This window comes from Ranitomeya imitator, chromosome 2, assembly GCF_032444005.1.
Source record: "Ranitomeya imitator isolate aRanImi1 chromosome 2, aRanImi1.pri, whole genome shotgun sequence".
Lineage (NCBI taxonomy): Eukaryota > Metazoa > Chordata > Amphibia > Anura > Dendrobatidae > Ranitomeya > Ranitomeya imitator.
The window spans coordinates 803130218-803149737 of NC_091283.1; the positions used below are offsets into that span (position 1 = coordinate 803130218).

General features: G+C 42.9%; 1 protein-coding gene across 1 annotated transcript in view; it reads left to right on the forward strand.

Moving 5' to 3' along the window:
* LOC138665863 (protein FRA10AC1) overlaps positions 1–19520 on the forward strand; it is a 61270-nt gene that overhangs the window by 17852 nt on the left and 23898 nt on the right. Inside the window, exons 5-8 of the mRNA XM_069753766.1 lie at positions 2979–3055; positions 8860–8943; positions 11451–11535; positions 12236–12281. Of these exons, the coding sequence (XP_069609867.1) occupies positions 2979–3055; positions 8860–8943; positions 11451–11535; positions 12236–12281 (292 nt within the window). The remainder of the gene's footprint in view (positions 1–2978; positions 3056–8859; positions 8944–11450; positions 11536–12235; positions 12282–19520) is intronic.

Here is a 19520-nt window from a genome sequence, read left to right on the forward strand (position 1 = left end):
CTTTATTTGCATTCATCATGGGGCTGAAAATAGACTGATTGTATTATTAACTCAACAGAAGTTAGTTTGGGTTTTCTGACAACTTTCAACAAGCGGAACAGAAAAAACTGAGCAGTTTAATATACATATATTTTGATATACATATATTTGTTGGAAAACGTGATTTTATTTATTTAAATCTGTTTTTTTTCTGAGCTGAAGAGTCCAGTGAGTGGGACCTGTTCAGTGGTTTGCTGTTATCTCTGTATATATACACTTATTAGGACCTCCCACTGGACTATTAAGCCCAAAACAACAAGCATGTAGAAAGTTAGGTAAATACAACCTCAGGGGCATAACCACACATGACAAAGAACACCGTGTCATTATTTAAGAGGAAATGGGCCAAAGCACAGAAGCAGGGTGTGAAGAATTAAGTTGCTTCCATAAGAGTTAAAGGGGTTGTCCACTACTCAAACAACCCCTTCTTGATCAACTATTTGGGGCCGATAAAATAAAAAAAAAGCTTATATTCACCTACCGCACCAGTGCCGTTTCGGGAGGGCGCTTGTGCTGTTGTGACACATGGCATCACTGTTCCCGCTTTCATACGACTAAGTAATGAAGAGGAAGTGTGCAGCATCTGTACAAAGTCTGGAATAGTGACCCCAGCACTGATTTGGTGCCAAGCTCACGTGTCACAACAACCGCACAATTACCCCAGGAATGCGAGTGCTGACATCGCTGGCACGGGAGGTGAGTGTAAGATTTTTTTTATTTTATTGGGGCCAAGCGTGGATTATGAGAAAGTGTTGTCCAAGTAGTGGGCAATTTCCTTAGGCAGGTAAGTAGCAGTCAGGTTCTGCTGATCAAATTCTTTTGATTAATTGTTCATCAGTAAGTGTGATCACCTCTATAAAAGCAGAAGTTTGGGCAGTTTGCTGGTCTAGAGCGGTTAGACATGTGTTAATACATTGCCAAATAGGGAAGCAACCAGCAGTGATCTTAGAGATGCAATTGTTGCTGCTTGTTAGTCTATGAAGAATTCTAACAACATTTCCAAAACATTTGGACTGCAGTAAGAAAGATTGTTCACAAGTGGGAAACGTTCAAGACAGTTGACAATTTTCCCAAGAGTAAACGTCCCAACAAACTCATTCCCCTGGTCAAAACGTGTAATCTTCAGAAAAATTACATAAACCTCAAGAGCTACTGCTCAGAATCTAAAGGCCTCAGTACGTTAAATGTTCAAGCTTATGAGTACAAGTAAAAAATAGATTGAATAAGTATGGCATGTTTGGAAGGGTTGCCAGGATAAAGCTTCTTCTTTCTAAAAAGAATACTTCAGCATGGCTAAAATTTTATAAAGTTTCTTATAAGCAAACCATAAGAGTTTTGAAACATTGCCTTTTGACAGACAAGACCATAGTGAATATGCTAGGCCATGATGTTCTGCACCACGTTTGTCAAAATTCAGTCACAGCTTATTAGCAGAAACATCTCATACCAACTGTAAAGCATGGTGGAGGAGGGGTAATGATTTGGGGTTGTTTTTCAGCCACAGCACCTGGGTACTTTGCAGTCATTGAATCGACCCTGCATACCAAACTATTCTAATGTCAAATTTGAGGTCATCTAGTCAAAAGCTAAAGCTTGGCCAAAACTGGGACAATTAGCCCAAGTACACCAGAAAATCTACATCGGAATGGCTGAAAAAGAAAAGAATCAAGCTGTGTCAAAGGTACGGTCAGGGTCCAGATCTCAACGCAATTAAAATGTTTTTGCAGGACCTTTAGAAAGCACTTGGATTCAGCACTAACTGCACTGGGGCCTGCACAGAGACAGGAAGCAGTAATGTCACCGGACCACCAGTGACCTGTGATTGTCTGCAGAGGTGACTTTGATCAGCTCGTCATCATAAAACATCCGATGATGGCTGTCATGGCGCAGAGTAAGAGTGAAGGAGAGGCTAGAATGGAGGTCAATCCTCTGCAGCGATAAGTTCTGCTTTTGTTTTTTTTGGACACTGACTGTAGATTGGTCTGGAGACGGCATGGGCAATGTCATGAAGAGGCCTTCATGAGGGAACATTACACAAGTCCATCTTCTAGGATTATGGTGTGGCATAATGTACAGTAATTGGACCCCTCTAGTCTACATTTCACGTTACATTACATTGATTTGATGGTGGCATCAGGGGTGCGGCTATTTCTTCAAAGTATCCCAGGAGCCATTTTCTAGTGTAAGGCCAGTGTCCCACTTGCGTGTGCAATGTGAGAAGCTTGCACATCAATTCCTGGCACTGCTGCCGGACCAGAGCGTTCAGCTGCCTAGAAATACATGCAGCCGCACTCTCCGGTCCTGAGTGCCGGCGGCAGTGCCGTGTATTGATGCGAGACACTCGTGCTGCACACGCTAGTGTGATACCGGCCTTACTTTGAGGAGCCGGCGTGGCCTAAAAATTCTTCCACGGACGGCCTGCAGCGTCTCCGGACTTATTTCCCATGGAGCAGATCTTGCTGTGTCATTGGTCAGAAATTGCAAAGGAAGCTGCCACCAGTGGTTCTTGATGATTTGACCAAGTGCATTCAACTTGGCATGAACTTTCCCCAGACAACCATTAGTTAGCTCATTGATAGCAGCCAAGGTGCTCATACTTGATACTAAATAAATTGAGATATTTTGAACATTTTGTTTCCATTTTTTCATCCTTTTAATATCATTAGCACGCCTATCCATCCTGTGATTTCCATAACTCCACAAATTTTCCTTCTTGATTTTACAATTTCAATGTTGTATAGTGTATGTCTTGATAAAACTAAATACACCCTATTTGAAATCTTTGATCTTGCTTATCAGGACATAATTTAAAAAAAAAAAAAAAACCTGGTCCTTTGAAGTTTTTAGAATTTCCTTTTATTAAAAAAAAACCCTTTAATGCATATAAATGATTGTAGTCAGTGTGTACATTTTACTTTTCTTAACCTCAAGTGTTGCAGTTTGCCAGACATCAGAAGTTTGTGAATGACTACATTCTGTATTATGGAGGAAAACTACAAGACTTCCAGCTTCCCAAGTAAGAGCATTGCCATTATGCATTATATATCATAATGTTGTAAAGTGTAATTTTCAGACCAATTAAACCATGAACACTTCTTCAATGTCCAGTGTTTCACCATAGCTATAGACTGCAATCCTTGTTTTCAAAACCATCCTTGTAAAACCAGAGAAATGAGACGCAACACATGCTGGTATAGGTTCATTGTGTAAGTTCATATTCACACTGTGCCCATGAGCAAAATACTGTGCAGTCAGTAAATAAATAATAATAGTACATGTAAATAACAGGGTACTTAGTTACACTATTTTGATCAAAAGAGCGTAAAAGCCATCAAAGTTAATAAAATAAGTTATGTAGTAATACAGACTTCAAGAAGGGGTTCCTATGTTTTTTGTAGCGTTATCAGCTCTCTTCTACTTTTGCATGGAGCAATCTAAAAAAATCAATTGAAAAGTAGCATTCAATGACTATTAATAAACATATCGTGAAGGTTCTTGAGTAAATCTTTTTTAGTTGATGAGTAGAGATGGGCAAAGCCGAACAGTAAAGTTCGGGGTCCGTACCGAACACCTACTGTTCACCTACGGACACCGAGCAAGACTTCTTCAGGATGTTCGGGTTTGGCACCCATACATCGGGTGTTTCCCACGCCATCATCTGCATGAAATACCCGCAGCTCTGATCAGCAATAAGATCAGAGAGCTACAACCCCTGGCAAAAATTATGTAATCACCGGCCCTGGAGGATGTTCATTCAGTTGTTTCATTTTGTATTAAAAAAAAAGCAGATCACACACGACACAAAACTAAAGTCATTTCAAATGGCAGCTTTATGGCTCTAAGAAACACTAAAAGAAATCAAGAATAATGTTGTAGTCAGTAATGGTTACTTTTTTTAACCAAACAGGGAAAAAATTATGGAGTCACTCTGTAAATTTTCAATCCCAAAACGAACACCTGCATCAAATTAGATCTGCTCGTTATTCTGCATCTAAAAAGGAGTGATCACACCTTGGAGAGCTGTTGCACCAAGTGGACCGACATAAATCATGGCTCCAACATGACAGATGTCATTTGAAACAAAGGAGAGGATTATCAAACTTTTAAAAGAGGGTAAATCATCACACAATGTTGCAAAAGATGTTGGTTGTTCAGTCAGCTGTGTCTAAAATCTGGACCAAATACAAACAAAATGGGAAGGTTGTTAAAGGCAAACATACTGGTAGACCAAGGAAGACATCAAAGCATCAAGACCAGAAACTTAAAGCAATATGTCTCCAAAACAGGAAATGCACAACAAAACAAATAAGGAAAAAATGGGAGGAAACTGGAGTCAACGTCTGTGACCGAACTGTAAGAAACCGCCTAAAGGAAATGGGATTTACATACAGAAAAGCTAAACGAAAGCCACCATTAACACCTAAACAGAAAAAAACAAGGTTACAAGGGGCTAAGGAAAAGCAATCTTGGACTGTGGACGACTGGATGAAAGTCATATTCAGTGATGGATCATGAATCTGCATTGGGCAAGGTGATGATGCTGGAACTTTTGTTTGGTGCCGTTCCAGTGAGATTTATAAAGATGACTGCCTGAAGAGAACATGCAAATTTCCACAGTCATTTATGATATGGGGCTACATGTCAGGTAAAGGCATTGGGGAGATGGCTGTTATTACATCTTCAATAAATGCACAAGTTTATGTTGATATTTTGGACACTTTTCTTATCCCATCAATTGAAAGGATGTTTGGGGATGATGAAATCATTTTCAAAGATGATAATGCATCCTGCCATAGAGCAAAAACTGTGCAAACATTCCTTCAAAAAAGACACATAAGGTCAATGTCATGGCCTGCAAATAGTCCGGATTTCAATCCAATTGAAAATCTTTGGTGGAAGTTGAAGAAAATGGTCCATGACAAGGCTCCTGCCTGCAAAGCTGATCTGGCAACAGCAATCAGAGAAAGATGGAGCCAGATTGATGAAGAGTCCTGTGTGACACTCATTAAGTCCATGCCTCAGAGACTGCGAGGTGGTGCAACAAAATACTAGTGATGTTTTGGAGTTTTTTTTTTTGTTGGTTTGTTTTTCATGATTCCATAATTCTTTCCCTCATAATTGAGTGATTCCATAATTATTCCCTTATGCTTGGTTAAAAAAAGTTACTGACTACACCATTTTTTATTCTTCATTTCTTTTAGTGTTTCTTAAAGCCAGAAAGTTGCCATTTGAAATGACTTTAGTTTTGTGCCATTTCTGTGATCTGCTTTTTTTATACAAAATTAAACAACTGAATGAACATCCTCCAAGGCCGGTGATTCCATAATTTTTACCAGGGGTTGTACAACTCTCAGGCTGTCACAGATGCGTAAGATGATGAGACTATTACTCCCTTCAACCTCCACCTGCTGCCGCTAATAGCAGCGAGAACAGGCAGCGACTGATGAGTGTTTTCATCAGCTGGCACCTGCGCAATAAATAAATTTAAAAAAGCGTGGGTTCCCCTCTATTTTCAATAACCAGCATGGCAAAACTGACAGCTGCTGGCTGCAACCCTCCACTGTTAGCTTTATCTCACTATTTATTTAATTTATCATTTATTTAAATAATTTTTTTTTAAAAAAAGGCATGAGGACCCCTCTATTCTTGATAACCTGTCATGATAAAGTTGACAGCTGAGGGTTGCAGCCTGCAGCTGCAGTTTTGTTATATTGGTTATCACAAATAGAGGGAAACCCAGAGCGGGTTTGTTTTTTTAAATTTATTTATAGTTCAGACACCGGCTGATGAATACTCCAATCAGCTGCTGCGTGCTCTCGCTGTTATTAGATATAAGCTCATGGGAGTAGTACTCTCTCATCAGCCAATGCCTCTGTGACCAGAGTTAAACTTTTTACCTCCGGTCACAGCTGCTGGCCGCAACGCTCTGACCGGCGATAATGATTTTACCGCTTATAAAAACCAGTGTTTGCCGTGCTGTCATGCAGACGGCAACGTGGCAACAATTGATTTTCGAATCCTCCATTCATCTAAATGGAGTTCAGGTTTGGGTACTGTTCTGGTACCCGAACCAAACTTTTTTAACTGCTCAGTCAAACCAGAATTCCAGTGGTTCGCCCATCACTATTTATGAGAAGACATGTCTTGATTTTTTTCCTTCCACTTTGATACTGTTTCCCTAATACTCATCACTCAGTCTCATCACTCCAGCCTGTCTCCTGCTTGTGATGAGTGTCTCCCTGCCAGCGCTTACAAGCAGGGAAGACAGACTGAAGTTGAATCACACAGAATACAATGCAAAAGCTCAACACTGCACCACATACGTATGTGTTGAAGACAGTGAGTTTTATAACTCTAGTTAGAATTCTGATCTAGACTAGTGATGAGCGAATATACTCGTTACTCGAGATTTTTTTAGCACGCTCGGGGGTCCTCCGAGTATTTTTTAGTGCTCAGAGTTTGTTTTTCTTGCCGCAGCTGAATGATTTACATCTGATAGCCAGCATAGGTACATGTGGGGGTTGCCTGGTTGCTAGGGAATCCCCACATGTACTTATGCTGGCTATCAGATGTAAATCACTCAGCTGCTGCAAGAAAAACTAAAACTCCAAGCACTAATAAATACTCGGAGGACCCCCAAGCATGCTTGAGAAATCTCGAGTAACGAGTATATTCGCTCATCACTAGTCTAGACCAGATCTACACACCTTTGTCAAGTCTCGCTTTTACAGGTCCTTCTCAAAAAATTAGCATATAGTGTTAAATTTCATTATTTACCATAATGTAATGATTACAATTAAACTTTCATATATTATAGATTCATTATCCACCAACTGAAATTTGTCAGGTCTTTTATTGTTTTAATACTGATGATTTTGGCATACAACTCCTGATAACCCAAAAAACCTGTCTCAATAAATTAGCATATTTCACCCATCCAATCAAATAAAAGTGTTTTTTAATAACAAACAAAAAACCCAACAAATAATAATGTTCAGTTATGCACTCAATACTTGGTCGGGAATCCTTTGGCAGAAATGACTGCTTCAATGCGGCGTGGCATGGAGGCAATCAGCCTGTGACACTGCTGAGATGTTATGGAGGCCCAGGATGCTTCAATAGCGGCCTTAAGCTCATCCAGAGTGTTGGGTCTTGCGTCTCTCAACTTTCTCTTCACACTATCCCACAGATTCTCTATGGGGTTCAGGTCAGGAGAGTTGGCAGGCCAATTGAGCACAGTAATACCATGGTCAGTAAACCATTTACCAGTGGTTTTGGCACTGTGAGCAGGTGCCAGGTCGTGCTGAAAAATGAAATCTTCATCTCCATAAAGCATTTCAGCCTATGGAAGCATGAAGTGCTCCAAAATCTCCTGATAGCTAGCTGCATTGACCCTGCCCTTGATGAAACACAGTGGACCAACACCAGCAGCTGACATGGCACCCCACGCCATCACTGACTGTGGGTACTTGACACTGGACTTCAGGCATTTTGGCATTTCCTTCTCCCCAGTCTTCCTCCAGACTCTGGCACCTTGATTTCCGAATGACATGCAAAATTTGCTTTCATCAGAAAAAAGTACTTGGGACCACTTAGCAACAGTCCAGTGCTGCTTCTCTGTAGCCCAGGTCAGGCGCCTCTGCCGCTGTTTATGGTTCAAAAGTGGCTTTACCTGGGGAATGCGGCACCTGTAGCCCATTTCCTGCACACGCCTGTGCACGGTGGCTCTGGATGTTTCCACACCAGACTCAGTCCACTGCTTCCTCAGGTTCCCCAAGGTCTGGAATCGGTCCTTCTCCACAATCTTCCTCAGGGTCCGGTCTCCTCTTCTCGTTGTACAGCGTTTTCTGCCACATTGTTTCCTTCCAACAGACTTACCATTGAGGTGCCTTGATACAGCACTCTGGGAACAGCCTATTTGTTGAGAAATTTCTTTCTGGGTCTTACCCTCTTGCTTGAGGGTGTCAATGATGGCCTTCTTGACATCTGTCAGGTCGCTAGTCTTACCCATGATGGGGGTTTTGAGTAATGAACCAGGCAGGGAGTTTATAAAAGCCTCAGGTATCTTTTGCATGTGTTTAGAGTTAATTAGTTGATTCAGAAGATTAGGGTAATAGGTCGTTTAGAGAACCTTTTCTTGATATGCTAATTTATTGAGACAGGTTTTTTGGGTTATCAGGAGTTGTATGCCAAAATCATCAGTATTAAAACAATAAAAGACCTGACAAATTTCAGATGGTGGATAATGAATCTATAATATATGAAAGTTTAATTGTAATCATTACATTATGGTAAATAATGAAATTTAACACTATATGCTAATTTTTTGAGAAGGACCTGTATATGCTACCAATATTTCTGACTCCAGTGCTTTCCAGCAGAATATTGCTGCTGATTCCCAATGTTGAAAATTGCTCAGGCAGGGGTAGACACTAGAGATGAGCGAATGTACTCGTTGCTCGGGTTTTCCCGAGCACACTCGGGTGGTCTCCGAGTATTTGTAACTGTTCGGAAATTTAGTTTTCATCGCGGAAGCTGCATGATTTGCACCTGTTAGCCAGCTTGATTACATGTGGGGATTCCCTAGCAACCAGGCAACCCCCACATGTACTCAGCCTGGCTAGTAGCTGTTAGTGATGCAGCTGCAGCGATGAAAATTAAATCTCTGAGCAGTTACAAATACTTGGAGACCACCCGAGCAACGAGTACACTCGCTCATCACTAGTAGAGACCCGATATCAATCAATATCAATGATCACAAAGGACATTTTGCTTTCCACTCTTTGTAAATGATTTTAATAATGTACATTTTCATTACAGAGGAAATCGTAAAACAGACTTAGACGTTATACGAGAAAACCACAGGTTCCTTTGGCAAGAGGAAGATGAAGAAGACATGACTTGGTAAGTCGAGTAAGGCTTTGTTCACTTTTGTGTTGTAGTGTTTTATATAAAAAAACACAAAAAAAACAGATTCGACAGGAGGAATAGCCTTATTTGCAATGTCATGCTTCTCAGCAAACACTAGACCCCGTTATAACTAAGTGGGGCCCTGAGCTGCCATTGGTATATATCATATCTATTTAAGAGTTGTGGGTTAAAAAGGGGGTTATCCAGGACATTTTTTTTATTTTTATTTTTTTTTACTATGGGCCTAAAATTGAAAAGGCAGGTAGTTACTAGCTACATGAGTGTTCTACCTTGGGGCGGTCACCAGCGATTTAGGTGATTCAGCTGCTCCACATCAACAGATCAGCTCTTCCTCTTCCCAGTTGCTCTGTTGAAGTGGTGTGACTACTGACTGACAGCCAGCTTCCCGCAGTTAAGCAGCAGGGAGCCGGCTTTCAGTCATCATGATACTGGCAGTCACGCCCCATCAACAGAAGAGAGTGGAAGAGAAGCCGCTGCTCTACTGTGAGTTGTCCTAAGCCAAGGGTATAGATGGAAAAAAGTAGGGCCCTAGGACAGAGCCTTGAGAGACTCCAGCAGAGAGAGGGCGGGATGAGGAGGTAGTGTGGGAGTGGGAAAAGCTAAATGTGCGGTCGGAATGGTATGATGCAATCCAGGACAGGGCAAGGTCTTTGATGCCAAGGGAAGAAAGAATCTGTAGCAGTAGGCAGTGGTTGACTGTGTCGAAGGCAGAGGACAGGTCTAGAAGGAGGAGGATGGAGAACTGTCTGTTCGTTTTGGCTGTAAGTCATTAGTAATTTTGGTCAGGACAGTTTCGGTGGAGTGGTGGGGGCGGAAGCCAGATTGGAGGTTGTCAAGGAGAGAGTTAGATGAGTTGAGCATGGACAATGCTGCTCAAGGAGTTTTGAAGCAAACGGGAGCAGTGATATGGGGCGATAGTTGGGCATAGCAGTTGGGTCAAGGTTAGTTTTTTTAAGGATGGGTGTGATGGTGGTATGTTTTAAGGCAGAGGGGAAGGTGCTAGAAGATAGTGATAGGTTGAAGAGATGGGTTAGGGCTGGAATGAGCATGTTAGTGAGGTTGGGGAGCAGGTGGAAAGGGATGGGGTCAAGTGCACAGGTGGTGAGGTGTGATTTGGAAAGGAGGTAAGTTCTCCTTCAGTGATGTTGGAGAGGGAGAGGTTATTAGGGATGGGCAGAGGTCTTGTGTATGGAGTGGTTAGGATGGTGGAACAGTAAGGGTAAGTTCACACAGGGCGTTTTCGCTGCTTTTTTTTTCTGCAGCAAAACCTGATCATCTTGACAGGAAAGAAGCTGTGTCAAAAACACAGGTTTAGATGCGTTTTTGTGTGTTTTTTGTTGCATATTTGGTGCGGTTTTTTTGGTGCTTTTTTTTTCTTTGTCCATGCTAATGTCCTTGGATTTTCAGCAGCAAAAACGCAGCAAATAATGATACCTGCGTTTTTGCTGCGTATTTTTCAACACCCATTGAAGTCAATGGGTGAAAAAACGCAGCAAAAACGCTGAAAGAAGTGACATGCTCTATGTCCAAAAAACACAGCAAAGCACAAAATGCTGATGAAACAAAAAACCAATGTGTGTGCATGAGATTTCTGAAATCTCACAATGCTTTGCTGGTGTTGTAAAAAGCAGCTGAAAATTATCATAAAAAAGGCAGCAAAAAAACGCAGCAAAAACACCTTGTGTGAACTTACCCTAAAGGTTTGCCTTGTTTGGTCGATCTTGTTTTTGAAGTAGGTGGCAAAGTCCTCGGATGTGATGAGAGGAGTTGGAGATGGCAGTGGTGGGCAGAGGAGAGAGTTAAATGTGCTGAACAGTTGTTTTGGGTTGTATGATAATGAAGATACAAGGTTAGTGAAATAGGTCTGTTTAGCGGAGGTGAGGGCTGATTTGAAGGCAAGTGTAGCTTGTTTGAAAGCAGAAAAGTCATCTGGCAGGCGTGTTTTCTTCCAACGCAGCTCTGCGACCCTGGATGCTTGTCGAAGTTTTTTGGTAAGATTATGCCAGGGTTGCCTATTGATTTGTCGCACTTTGCCATGCATGAGAGGGGCAACTGAGTCTATGGCTGATGTGATGTGTGCTATATGTCCTCATATAGCTGAATTCAATGGTTGCATAAACCATAATACCAGTTTTCTAGGATAAAAACAAACAAACGTGGATGAATCTGTATTAGAACCACAATCCACTAAATCAAAGCAGATCTGCAATGTATAAGTTTTATATTGCGTGGCCTTAAAGGACTTTTGTCTTTTTCTGAAGGTGTCCATATCCTTTAGCCATAACTTTCTTTGTTTATATTTTCTCAGTAAGATTTAGAGACTGAAATATATCAGTTTTATGAAAAATTCATGATTATTTTTGTTTAACGTTTTCTGTCCCTGTATTGAAGTTTCATAAATGTTCTATGATCTATAAATGCGTACACGGACATTTTCTTTTCTCTGCCTCATGAAGGTTTGTATTTTTTTGTGCTGACAGGGAGAAGAGAATTGCAAAGAAATACTATGATAAATTATTTAAAGAATATTGTATAGCGGATCTCAGCAGATACAAGGAAAACAAGGTTTGTGGATACGAGATAAATGTTGTTTGTGTTGTATGCATTATGTCGGAGCCCTGCACAAAGGCCGATCTTAGTACCGTCAACATGTAACACAAATTAGATGTTATGTATTCCTCGTACTTTTCATTCTATAAGAACCACGGGAATTTTTTTTTTTATTATAGTTTTGCAGTCAGGAGGCCCAGCAGTATAAAGAGGTTTCTCTGCTACTCAGTTCACCTGTCACACTGTACTTACAAGCTCCATTAAATTGCAATCTTGGAGCATCTCATTTTATAACTTTTTGTTGTGCTGTGACTTTGTTATTCCTCCTGGAATTACAGGAATTTTGACAACTAGGTGTTACTATTCTCCCTCTTAAAGAGGTGTGGTCTCCACGGTCTGATATTGTCAGCACTGATTGGTCATTGTTTAAGGTCACGCCCCCAACTAGTAACACCCAGTTGACAATTTGATACATTTCTAGGAGGTATAACAGAGGAACAATGCAGAAATCTAGAGAAACATTACCCTAATCTGTCGTGAGAGCTGACGGGTCCTTTTTGATGTTTTTCTTCCCATTTAATGGTTTCTTTTGAAGCCATGGGGATTTATAGGAGATCTTGTGCATCATACGCTGTTTGTGAGCCTGTAAGTGTGTACATGGCCGTGCACAGATTTGTCTGTTGTTTTTTGATCGCTTCTTTCTTTCTTGCTGCAGTTTGGATTTCGATGGAGAGTAGAAAAAGAAGTCGTCTCCGGGAAAGGTAATTATTCTACAACATGGGCCCCCAGTATATTATTATTATTATTTATTATTATAGCGCTATTTATTCCATGGCGCTTTACATGTGAGGAAGGGTATACATAATAAAAACAAATACAGTAATCTCAGTAATCTTAATCAATACAAGTCACAGCTGGTACAGGAGGAGAGAGGACCCTGCCCACGAGGGCTCACAATCTACAAGGGATGGGTGAAAATACAGTAGGTGAGGGTAGAGCTGGTCGCGCAGCGGTTTGGTGGATCAGTGGTTACTGCACGTTGTAGGCTTGTCGGAAGAGGTGGGTCTCCAGGTTCGTTTTGAAGGTTTCAATGGTAGGCGAGAGTCTGATATGTTGTGGTAGAGAGTTCCAGAGTAGGGATGATGCGCAGGAGAAATTTTGTATGTGATTGTGGGAAGAAGAGATAAGAGGGGAGTAGAGAAGGAGATCTTGTGAGGATCGGAGGTTGTGTGCAGGAAAGTACCAGGAGACGAGGTCACAGATGTATGGAGGACACAGGTTGTGGATGGCTTTGTATGTCATGGTTAGGGTTTTGAACTGGGGTCTTTGGGTAATGGGGAGCCAGTGCAGGGATTGACAGAGGGGAAAGGTTGGGGAATAGTGGGGAGACAGATGGATTAGTCGGGCAGCAGAGTTTAGAATAGATTGGAGGGGTGAAGAGTGTTAGAGGGGAGGCCACAGAGCAGGAGGTTGCAGTAGTCAAGGTGGGAGATGATGAGGGCATGGACTAGGGTTTTTGTAGATTCTTGGTTGAGGAATGTACAGATCCAGGAAATATTTTTGAGTTGATGTCAGCAGGAAGTGGAAAGAGCTTGGATATTTGGTTTGAAGGAGAGATCAGTATCAAGGATGATGAATTCTGTTTTGTCCATATTAAGTTTTAGAAATCTAGTGGAGAAGGATGAAATAGCAGACAGACATTGAGGGATTCTGGTTAGTAGGGTGGTGATAACTGGTCCAGAGATGTAGATCTGTGTGTCGTCAACATAGAGATGATACTGAAAGCCGTGAGATTCTATGAGCTGTCCCAGGCCAAAGGTGTAAATGGAGAAGAGCAGGGGCCCTAGGACTGAGCCTTGTGGGACACCGACAGATAGGGGGCGAGGTGAGGAGGTGGTGTGTGAGTGGGAGACGCTGAATGTCCGGTCTTTTAGGTATGACGAGATCCAGGATAGGGCCAAGTCTGTGATGCCAAGGGATGAGAGGATCTGTAGTAATAGGGAATGGTCCACTGTGTCAAAGGCAGAGGAGAGGTCCAGGAGGAGGACAGAGTAGTGTCGCTTGGCCTTGGCGGTTAATAGGTCATTGGTGACCTTAGTTAGGGCAGTTTCAGTGGAGTGGTGTGACCGGAATCCCGATTGTAACCTGTCGAAGAGGGAGCAAGAAGAGAGGTGGGAGGACAGTTCAAGATGTATGTGTAGTTCCAGTAGTTTTGAGACATAGGGGAGAAGTGATATAGGGCGATAGCTAGATACAGAGGATGGGTCAAGAGAGGGCTTCTTGAGGATAGGTGTGATTGAGGCATGTTTGATGAGAAAACACCAGTTGTTATTGATAGGTTGAAGAGATGGATTAGGGTTGGGATGAAGACTGTGGTGAGGTTTGGGATGAAGTGGGATGGGATCGGGTCAAGTGCACATGTGGTGAGATGCGATCTTGAGAGTAGACTGGAAAGTCGATCTTCTGTAATGGTGGAGAAGTTGGTTTTGGAGGTGGAGGGCTGGGTAGTTGGGAGGAAGGGCTCTGGGGGTTGTCGACCAAAGCTGTCTCTGATATTATCAATCTTCTGCTTGAAAAATGAGGTCTTCAGCTGAGATGAGTGGGGAGGGAGGAGGTGCTGGGGGATGGAGGAGAGAATTGAAAGTGTTGAATAACTGTTTAGGGTTGTGAGACAGGGAGGATATGAGAGGTGAGAAGTAGGTTTGTTTTGCCTCAGCGAGTGAGGCCTTGAAAGTAGTGAGGGACTGTTTGAATGCGATGAAGTGCTCATTGGAGTGGGATCTTTTCCAGCTCCGCTCAGCAGCCCTGGAAGCTCGCCTCAGTTCTTTGGTCAGGTTGGTGTGCCAGGGCCGTCTGTTGATTTTGTGAGCTTTCGTATGTGTGAGAGGGGCAACCAATTCCAGAACTACAGCTATTGTGGTGTTATACAAAGAGGCAGCGGCATCCGCATTGTGTAGCGAACTTATGCCTGTAGGAGGGAGAAGGGATTAAGACTGAGTGTAGATTGAGGTGTTTAAGATTTCTGTGAGGGTGTGCAAGTATGTGGGGTGGGGATTGTGGACAAGGAGTGGAGAGGGAAGAGAATGTGAGTAGGTTGTGTCCAAAAGAGGGAGAGGTGAGTTAGAGAGGTTAGATAGGGAGCAGAGGCGGGTGAAGATGAGGTCCAATATGTGGCCATCTTTGTGAGTGACTGTGGAAGACCATTGAGCGAGGCCGAAGGAGGAAGTGAGAGATAGAAGCTTAGTGGCAGCTGAGTGGGAAGTGTTAATGGGGATCTTGAAGTCGCCCATGCTGATAGTGGGGATGTCCACGGAAAGGAAATGAAGTAGGTGGTAAAGTGGTGAAAGAAGGTGGTGGCTGGCCCTGGGGGGTTGTTTAATGACAGCCGCTTGGTGGGGGAATAGATGCGCACAGAGTGCACCTCAAAGGAAGGGAGGGTAACAGAGGATGGCAGTGGGATTGGGGTGAAGGAGCAGTTATCTGACAGGAGAAAAGCATCTCCTCCACCATGCTTGTTGATGGGGCGGGGTGTGTGGAAAAAGGTGGAATCCACGATAGGAGAGTGTAGCAGGAGAGGCTGTGTCAGAGGGGGTGAGCCAGGTTTCAGTGATGGTGAGAAAGGAAAGTTTGTGAGTAATGAAAAGATCATGGATGTAGGAAAGTTTTTCGCAGACAGAGCAGCGTTCCATAGAGCTACTGTTAGTGTGACTGGGGAAGCGGGGGCTGGGCGAATGGGTATAAGGTTAGAGAGGTTACGGAAAGTTATGATAGAGCTTGAATGGGAGGTAGAAATCACTGTGGGGATGTGGTGAGGAGGACCAGGATTTGGAGCAATATCACTGGCAGTGAGGAGGAGCAGAGAAAGTGTTAGCAGGTGGGAGCAGGAGAGGGCATGAGGTGGCTGTCTGTGTTTGGAGGCAGAGGATTGTATGTTGAGGAACAGTTCAGAGGAGGAGGTGAGATGGATGGGGAGGATTAAAGAGGAGATGACCAGTTCCTTACTAGGTGTGGAGATTAAGGGGGTTAGTAGAAAGTGGAGGATTATAGGGGTGAGAGTGAAAACAAACAGAAACATTGTTTACAGTGACTGTATCCAGTTCCCTGGCAGACTGACGAGACTGGATGGAGGGAATGTTCCTCTCATCTGTTGCATTTCGCCTTTCTTTTCTCAGACAGATTGATAGTGTAACCTCGTTCTGAAAAAAACCCACAATTCGTATATAACCGTGATAATTCACAGCATAAGTGCTATAATTTTGTCATCTATTATTAAATAACGTTAAAGGGATTTTCTCACGTAGATGTCACAAGCCTCTTGGAGCTGCTGGGTTCAGTGATTGGCTGCAGAAACTAGGAGCAGGGGCACTTGCTCATACAGGGGTAGGACATATGGGATAGAAATTGTCTTCTTAAAGGGAACCCATCAGATCCCCCATGCCCTCCAATCCAGCAGCATTCACTTATGTATGATTAAACTCCCTGCCTAACCATCGCTGCTCGTCTCTGAATCGCTGAATTTCAGAAGATGTACAATATATAAGGATGCTATATTTATTTATTATTCTTAAATAGCGCCTTCATACTCCAGGGAAATTTACAGACATTATCATCACTGTCTCCGTTGGGGCTCACAATATAGATTCCCTATCGGTATGTGTTTGGAGTGTAGGAGGAAACCGGAGAACCCGGAGGAAACATGCAAACATAGGGAGAGCCGGCAAACTCCTTGCAGATGTGGTCTTTGGTGAGACATGAATCAAAGACCCCAATACACAGCAGAAGCACAGTATATATTGATATTGCAGATCTAATATCTAGTAAGTCCAGTCACTCGTAGGGCAGCATAGGAGGACCTATGTGGCAGCCATGGTAGCTTTAGCAGGCCTCCAACCATTGCATCGCAGGGAGGCTGATGAGTACTGGTGGCAGATATTGACATACCGCTCTCATATGGTTACATAGCAGCGATCAGAGCACGCTCCTGTCACTGCAGCAGATGCTGACTGTGTGACACAGCCAGCATGCTCTATAGACCTAGATCACTTACATTTACACTCTTTAGTCACTAAAGGGAGGCTTTTTTTTAATAAAAAGTAGAGGGAAATCACCTTTTTATAAAAAAGAAGATAAAATCGGTACTTTCCACCAAAATCCGCCGCTACTCCAGTGCTGACGCTCTGACCATCTCTGCCGGATGGAAGTGATCACTTCATAATAACCACCGACCTGACTGCTGAGACCACTGATGGCTGAACGGTGATGTGACTGGTGGGAAAGACGTCTTCCAGTCCGGCCGAGATGAGCAGCGATGGTGGATCCTGATGGCAAGCATTGTAGTAGCCCCCTGATCATAATCCTGGGGGGAATAACCACTGTGGGGCATCCATTAGGACGTGAAAAGCCGGAGAGCGGGTGCGGTGTGGGTGCGCATATATTGACATGTAGATGTGGTTGTGTTTTTAGGTTTTTTGCTTTCTGTCTTTTCAACGCTGACCGAAACAAAATCCCCATGAGTTCCGCAGAGATCCTCAACGTAAATTGCCGTACTGCAGGTTTCAATCCACTCGCAGGCCCATTTACATTGTGGATTTTTTTTCTGCAGCTTGTGGAGGAGATTTTGTTTGCTGAAGATTTTTCACACACAACCAGAGCTATGCTTATGATCCCTTATGCCAGGGGCGGCCAGGGCGCCTTGGGAAAAACGAGGAGGATGCAGCGCTACTCCAGAGCCGTGTTCCCTCCATTTGCAGGATCAGTGAGTGTCTTAAAGGTGGATCCCTACTGATCCTAAATCTTCCCGATATGTCTTAAGAAAACATCATAAGCCTAATGCGTCATAAAAATGTACACTTGTCATGTATGAACAGCAGAGGGCGCTCCAGCTTTACTTACGCGGAAACACACCCAACCTAAAATAGAAACAAAATGAACACATACTCTGCAGTAAGTAAGAGCAATGGGGCATAGAAAGAACATAGGGGACTTGGTCAAAAGAAGCGTAAGAGGCATCCCACCAGTAACAAGGTGTACCCAAATCAAGAGGTTCCTAACCTCTGGTATTAATACCTTACCACGTGTCAAAGGGACGTCAATGTGAATAAGGGCCGAGCAGGACCCGACTGTGGACACCAAGCAATGGGAAGCTAAATAAAAGTACCGCCAAGCTAAAACCCGAAAAAAAATGAACTGGAGTATAAGTTGGTATGCATGCAAAATATAGGCGTTTGTTAATGAATTTGCTTTATTGTAAATCTCTGCTCTGAAAACCTCTCGCCGGACTATCTTATCATTAATTTGCCTCGATTACACTAATTTAATAGGGAACGTCTACATATCGTTTTTTTTTATCTTCTAATGACTCCTCGTAATCGCTGCTGACATTATCATCAGGTAGTTACAAGTCAGATGTTAAACAGGATAAGTGTCTGTCTTCCATAAGCAGATTATACAGCCTTCACCAGCCAGGCAAGAGAGGAAATACGCAAGGCTGCGAAATACCGCTATAGAGACGGGTCCACGAGAGATCGGACATGTAATGTCATCGCCCAAGAAAGAGGAGGATCGCGATGAGTTGCCACATTGGATCGTAGAACCAGATGGATCAACGTAACAGCAAACTCAACAAATCTGACTATAAACCTGTGACTGTCCCATACATCAGAGCAGAGATTGCAGAAATTCATGCACATTCTGCACTAGTAACCACATTGCATTGGATGGAACTGATTCTTATACACAAAAATTTTTGCAACAAATCTTTTATGAATATACCCTTAAAGATTGTGTCAGATTGTTCAAATGATGCATTACATATAATAATATAAAAACTTACGATATAAGAAGACTTAGTGGCTGGCAGCACAAGACCCCTGATATATAGAGGATGTGCTGCAGACAATACTGTGTGAGTGATGGGGCAACGATCTGTCACCCAAACAGCCATTCATACAAAAAGACATTTAAATGTCAGTAAGAAAGCATCCATCAACTTGAGATAATGACAATCTGCATTTGTTACAGCAATTTATCTGCCCATGGTAAAGACTATGACCTTAGAAAAAATGATTTTTACATGTTAGTGGCTACACCTTCGGCAATCTTCATTCCTTTCAGATTTTTATCTTCTGTGAGTGTCCCTCTCATTAATACAGGCTGGATGTGGCGTCTGATTGTATCCAGGGTGCTGCTGTCTTCAGTAGCTCATATATCAGCACAGCTTCTATCCTGCACTGAATTTCATCTTCATGTGTTTGCTTTTTTTACAGCTTATTTTCTCTGCCCAATTGAGAATTTAGCTGCTTTCCACCTTCTCCACAGTGTGGAAATTTGTGTACAAGCCCCTTCTGCTCCCTGCTGCTATCTCTATGGCCCCATTCACCCATCCATTAATTTTCTTAGCACACGCATGGCACCCATGTGCTTTCCTGTACAACACAGACCCATTCATAGACAACTGTGAGTTTAGTCTGTGAACCAGACATTACTTAGGCTGTGTGCACAGCAGAAAATTTAAAGTTTTTCTCAGGAATTTTCTGAAAGAAATCCTGAACGTGTGCACATAGCCTTAGGGTATATTTCCACGTTCAGGAAACGCTGTGTGTTTGACGCTGCATAGAGCCGCAGCGCCAAACACGCAGCGTCCAGATGTTACAGCATAGTGGAGGGGATTTAATGAAATTCCATCTCCACTATGAGTGGTAACACGCATCCGGCGGTCCTGTGATTCTGGACATGCGGCGCGTCTTTTTAGATTGCAGCATGTCCATTTACCTTGGAGCGACGCTGCGCCGCCGCAAAGTATAACACAGGGCCCTATGTGTGGGGTTCGATGATACCGGATGTGTGCAATGAACACATCCGGCATCATCGCGTCTCCAGAAGGGGGCAAAGCGAGTTTGCCGCTCCGTCAAAACCGTCGGCCATCCTGAACGTGGACACGTACCCTTAGACTTGTCTTTATAGGTATTTTTTGGCAGATGAGATTTTTAGATTTCCTCTAA